Here is a 6,496-nt window from a genome sequence, read left to right as displayed (position 1 = left end):
ACAAGTTCTAAGGAAAAAATTTGTTGCATACGGATAGTAACTGCGTGGCAATGTCACGGTGTACCCTCTACCAACCACAAATAGCCATTTCTCGTCGGCTTTCCAAACACCACCAAACTTATGAAACTCACTATTGAAGGCAATTACAAACTGAAGAAGCAACTGCTGTGGCAATACCCTACCGGTATGCAAAAAGATTTTCACATAAAGAACGTTTCATAAAGAGGGCGGTACTGTCGTGGTGGTACTTTATTCATATGCAAAAAGTCTCCACATAAGGAACATCTATCAAAGTCAATCACAATGGAAGAAGTTGCAATAATCTATCCGTATGCGATAAGATCTCTACACAAGGAATTTCAATCAAAGTCAAACACAATAGAAGAAGGTACCACCACGGCAATACCCTATGCATTTGCAAAAAAAATAAATAAAACTATACATTAAGGAATGTGAAGACAGGTCTCATAGCTAGCAAATTGCAAACGACACAACTACTACAATACCCATAAACTAAAATTCTAAAAACAAGAAACAAGAAACAACTGCTACAATACCTTTGAACTTGCCAACTCTAGCAGCTTTCAGTCCCCCCTAGCTTCTAACACGATTGGATTTTTGAACCCCCTTCTCGAAATACATCCATAAACATCATCAACAACATCCAATTTACTTCCATTCCATCCCATCCCAATACCCTCTTTTGCTTTCACTAATTAATACCATCTCCACAAAATTGTAAAGCAATTGATGTTCTACAAACCCTAGTTACAATTAAGGTAGAGGGTTCTTCCTAGGCCTGCCCCTTCCCCTCTTTTTCGGGGGCGATCCAACCGCTCCAATCGGAGTAGGATTCGAAACATCCCCAAACCCGCCACCCCCACCACTAGGCCCCGCTACCGCAGATGTTGGAAACATCTGCGGCTGGGGCTGGGGCTGGGGCTGGGGCTGGGGCGGTGGCTGCGGCCTCGGCTGGGGTGGTGGCTGTGGCCTCGGCTGTGGTGGCGGAGGCGTTGGTTTGGGAACACTTGCAAACTTCTTCTTCACATTTCCAACCTCCACATTACCAACTGTAAAGCCCAATGGAAAAAACCCCCAACAGCAATAATACGCTTCTTTCCCCGGCACCAGCGGCGGCAATGAGGGGATCGAGGCGGCGTGAAAAGCCCTTTCACAATTCTGGCACCTCAAACAACAATCCACCAAACTCTTCGGATACTCATACAGATTGTAACAGTACGGACACGCAGTCCAGAAATTAGCCTCTCCACTACCTCCGCCTTTTTTACCACCGCTACTCCCCGCCGCCGCCGCCGTCTCCGCCGCCCGTCTCACCGGAAACTCCTGCTGATGCTGTTGTTGCGGAGGAGGCGGTGGTTGATCTTCTTGCTCGCGTCGGAACTGATGGAATTGGTGGTGATGAGGTCTCTGATTCTTGGAAGCGACCAAATCGACTTTGGAGAACAAGCCTAGGTCATTGTCGTACATAGATTTCTTGGTGGAATCGGAGAGGACGGCCCAGGCGGCGGCGACGAAGCGGAAGGCAGCGTCGGCGAGGGCGAACTTGTTCTTGTCAGGGTGGAGGAGGAGGGCGAGGCGGCGGTACTGGCGTTTGATGGATTCAAGGTCGTCGGAGCGGCGATCGACTTGCAGGATGGAGTACCAGTCGTGGTGGTTGTTGATCCGTTTCTGGGCGGCGAGGAGGACTTCGGCTACGGCCAGGATCTGATCGGGACCTTCTAATAAGGGCTCGGTTTCTTGAGCTAAGATCGCGAAGTCTCGAGAGCCGTTGAAATCTTGGCCTTGCAAGAGTTTCTCGGCGATTCCGAGTAATCGTTCTGCTTCGGCTCTCCTAGGATGACCTTCCATTTTTTGCCGATTTTGATTTTGATTTTGATTTTGGTGTGATTGGGAACTGATAAAATGAGGGGAGGGAGGGTTTTCTGATGTGTTCACACTGTGAAAATGGGGGTGAAAGTGGTGAACTATATAACACACACACACACAACTGTATGTCTAACAGCACAGAATACACTAATGACACACCACTGACACACTGTGAGGCATTCGCCTGCTGTACATGTAGGATAATTATTTGGTGCTTCTCTGGCAAGTTCACGTGGCCTACTAAAGCTCCGTTTGGCAAGAAGGTTTAGGGTTATTTTAGTCATAAAAGATAAAATAGGTTATTTTAATCACAACAAATAAAACACCACATTCAATCCATAATCATTACACCATTCTTCACAAAAAAGTCAATAAAATCAAAAATTCAAAAAGCCCTTCCCAAACTAAATTTTTTAGCCCAAATTAAAATAACCAAAAAAATTAAAAAGCCAAAAAACCAATCTACTTTCCAAAGGGAGGCTTCTATTGTGATTTTCAACTCTTAAATTAAAAAAAAAAAAAAATGTTAGAGAACCCAAATAAATTGGGAAACTTATAAGTCTTTTTTCAAACACTTATCGTATGCTAAATTCTGTGTAATTTCTTATAGAGACTCAAATTCTATTTAGATATAAATGTATTCCACAAGATCCTATATAAGCGTAACGTAACATGACACTTACATAAACGTAACGTGACGTGACACTTACATAAACGTAACGTGACGTGACACTTACATAAACATAACGTAACGTGACACCTACATAAACGTAACGTAACGTGTCACGTTACGTTTCGCAAACTTGATGAGTTTTTATTTTTTTAAATTGAATATGAAAATGTTGCTAATTTATGTTGGTGTCATGTTACGTTTCATATAAATATGATCTATGGCAACATTCATAAGAAATTGAATGTTACCATAGTTTATAGGTGTCACATTACGGTTATGTAGGTGCCACGTTACGTATAGGTGTTACGTTACATTACGTTTATATAGATATGATCTATGGTAACATTCAATTCCTATATATGATTTTACTATTATTTATGATATTAACAACTAATATTGAAGGTAAATGTGTCAACAAATTTTTTACAGGACTTATGGGAACATAAGTTTTTTAGTAAGATCATATGTAGCATAAGTCTCACTAATAGGATTTATAAATAATTTTTTCAATATTTTACTAAATATTTTATCAAATATTTTATATAAGTGTGGAACCTATGCTACGTGGGTCTCATATAGATCCCACACCTATACAAGACGTTTGAGATCCTTAACATTACTTTAAATTAAAAAAACGTACAAATTAACTTCACAAATTATTGACAACTACCATTTATTAGCTTATCAATAATGATACATTCCCTTAAAGGAAGGAGTTCTAATAAACTCTAATGACATAGGAAAAAAAAAATAAAAAAATACAAGCATCACTATCACCGTAAGACTCACCCCCAATTAGAGCTGGAGCTCTTTTATTAAAGCTCTAAAACATTTTTGATTAGTTTATTTCACTTTGATTCCTTTTATTACTATATTGTGGCCTTGTTTGGGAAGTTGACTATTTTAACCTAGCTAAAATAGTTGTGTTTGGAAAATCTGTTGTTTTTTTTTATTTTTTTTATAATTGATTTGATGGTTGTGAGAGAAAAAATAAAATAATTATGAGTTAAATGTGACATTTTATCTTATCAACTATTTTAGTCTATTTTGTCATTTAATGAGTTATTTTAACCCGGCCTTCTTCCCACACACCCATGTGAGTTAAACCACACTTTTGACATTTTTTTAGACGGAAATATTCTTTAGCACTCTATATATTTACAATTTCATTATTATTGTTTTTTATTTTTTTAAATATCCTTCATCCATTATTATTGTTTTGTTATTATTTTTTAAATATTCTTTATACATATATTTTTTCAAGGAGAATATTTTATAAAAATACTAACAAAAAAAAAATTCATAATATAAATATATATCAATTAGTGTTGAAGGATATTTTCATATAAAAAAAATCTAAAGTTTAATTTAATTCATGATAAATTTAATTTAACTCATGATATTGTAACAGAATGCGTTAAAATAAAATATACTAATAATTTAAAAATTCTATTTATACATTTTTATAATTTATGAAGTTAAAATAATATTTCTTAATAATTTATAAGATCTCCGTGTAAATTACCTTAAGACTATCAGATAGCTACTCTTACATGTGAGGTCCATTATGTTTACATTGGACGAGGCTACGTTGTGCATAAAGGGAGCTTGGAGTTTGTTTTTTTATCTCTTTTGTCAGCCTATTTTTATTTTTATTTTTAGTGATTTTTATTTTTATTTTTATTTTTAAAAAAATTAGTTTTAGATTCTACTTAGTGAAACCAATAGAAAAATTGAAAAAAAATTAAAATTAAAATTAAAAAAGACAAAAATAAGTAAAAGATTGCTTGATTTGAGTTTTCTAAAAACACTTTTCAAAAAATTTTATTTTATTATTTTTCGTATTTTTTTTTATTTTTACTGAATTTTAAAAATATTTTTAGCAATTTTTTTTAATTTTTAAACACACCTAACATAAATACACTTAAAAAGTATAAATTTTTGTGATTTTTTTTAAAAATTTGCTAAATACCAAAAATATAAAAAATATATGAAAATTCAGTATATTTTTTATATTTTTGTGTATTTATTAATTTTTAAAAATATTTTTTCACAAATATTTTACTTTTTAGACATATCTAAGTAAGATGCATCTAGAAAAGTAAAAAAAAGGCTTAAAATTTTAAAAATATTCACTAAAAATAAAACAACATGGAAAATAAAAAATTCAATTTTTAAAAAAATTAATTCAAAAAACTCAAACCAAAAATATTTTTTTTTAGGACAAATTACAGAAATGATCCCTATAATTTATCTGTGGTTTCATTTTCCTTCATGCACTTCTAAATATATCAATTTTATCCTTATAATTTAGTTTTTGGCTCGATATAATCTAATAGTTAACGGCCGTTGGGTTTTTGGATGGAAACCCAAACGCGCCTTGCATGCACGTGACTTGCAAGGGACCAAAATGGCTACTCTGGTCCAGAAAAACCCTAACCTCAACCTTAACCTCTCACCACCACCACCTCCACCTCCTCCGCCACACTCTCGCTACCGAAGCAGCCCTAGCGGTGATGGCGAAGATCACAAAATTGCCAAATCAAGTGAAATGGGACTACAGAGGACAGAGGAAGATCATCCCCCTCGGTCAGTGGCTTCCCAAGATCGCCGTCGACGCCTATGTTGCCCCCAACGTCATGCTCACTGGCCAGGTCAGCGTTTGCGATGGAGCCTCTGTTTGGAATGGATCAGTCTTTCGATGCGATCTCAACAACATCACTGTTGGATTCTGCTCCAATGCATAGGAGAGGTGCATCGTCCACGCAGCTTCGTCTTCTCCCACAGGTTCCACTTGGTATTCTACTGTTTTTGTTTTTATTAGGGTTTTGGTTTCAGTCAAGATGTGTTTGGTTGCTGAGAAAATATAGGAAGAAATTAACCTCTGAATATCAATAGAAATTTAATATGTAGAATTTCATTCACTTAACTGAGCCCAAGACAAAATTTATGATCAGTTGCTAAATTTAGGTTTAGAGTGATGCCTTATCCAAATTGTGGATATGGAAGTTTAGAAAATTTGATTTGAATGGATGTTACAATTTAATGTTTTTATCACTACATCTTGTTGATTGTTTATGGTGCTACAGTTCACTTGCAATGGTTGCTTTTTTTTTTTTTTTGAACACACTTGCAATGGTTGCTGAATATTGGTGTTTGAAGTGTTTTCTTGCCTGAATGGGTCTTAGATTAATGTTTTCTTTTTGAACTAAATATAGAAAACGCAGCATTGAGAGTGCTGAAATCTCAAATTTAGTTAGTTTAGATTAGAATGTTTGGCACTTGAAATTGTCAAAATTAGAAAACTGCATTTACACTTTTTCAAAATCATGTTTAAAAGTCCCTTGCACGGGTTTCCGTCTAAAAGCCCAACGACCGTTAACTATTTTACCATATCAAGCCAAAAACCAAACTGTAAGGACAAAATTAATGCATTTAGAAGTGCAGAGACCAAAATGAAATCACGAGTAAATTATAGGGACCATTTATGGTATTTGTCTTTTTTTTATACTTATTTTCACTTTTAAAATTTTCTATGGAACATTTTAATTTTTTTTTTTTTAACTTTTTAGATTTGTCTACGCAATATGAATAGGAGAAGTAAAAAAAAAAAAAAAAACTCTAATATCATTTTGAAAAAAATGTCACTAAAGACAAAAAAACAATGTGCCTTATTTAAAAGTTCCCACCCGTTTTTACAAAATTTCGTAATATAAATAAAAAATGTCATGACTTTTTACACTACAAAAATCATAACCTTTTTTTACTAAAACATGTCTTAGCCTCCGTTTGGGAAGTGGGTTGGCTTTTTGGCTTTTTGGCTTTTTTGGCTATTTTAGCCTGGGCTTAAAAGCTTGGTTTGGGAAGGGCTTTTTGGCTTTTTGGCTTTTTTGAGTTTTTTTGTGAGAGAAGAATGTAATGATTATGGGTTGGATG

The 6,496-nt window shown here is 35.0% G+C and overlaps 1 protein-coding gene across 1 annotated transcript; it reads right to left on the bottom strand.

The window, feature by feature from the left end:
• Positions 1 to 379: 379 nt before the first annotated feature.
• LOC114300255 (uncharacterized) lies at positions 380 to 2,055 on the bottom strand. The gene has a single exon (XM_082874180.1). It carries the CDS (start codon positions 1,867 to 1,869, stop codon positions 775 to 777), a length of 1,095 nt encoding a protein of 364 aa, XP_082730306.1. The 5' UTR covers positions 1,870 to 2,055; the 3' UTR covers positions 380 to 774.
• Between the last annotated feature and the right edge of the window lie 4,441 nt (positions 2,056 to 6,496).

The sequence above is a fragment of the Camellia sinensis genome, chromosome 6 (genome assembly GCF_055761805.1).
Source record: "Camellia sinensis isolate YWXY chromosome 6, ASM5576180v1, whole genome shotgun sequence".
NCBI lineage: Eukaryota > Viridiplantae > Streptophyta > Magnoliopsida > Ericales > Theaceae > Camellia > Camellia sinensis.
The sequence above is the reverse complement of the archived record's forward strand: the minus strand, read 5'-3'. Positions and strand labels throughout refer to the sequence as shown.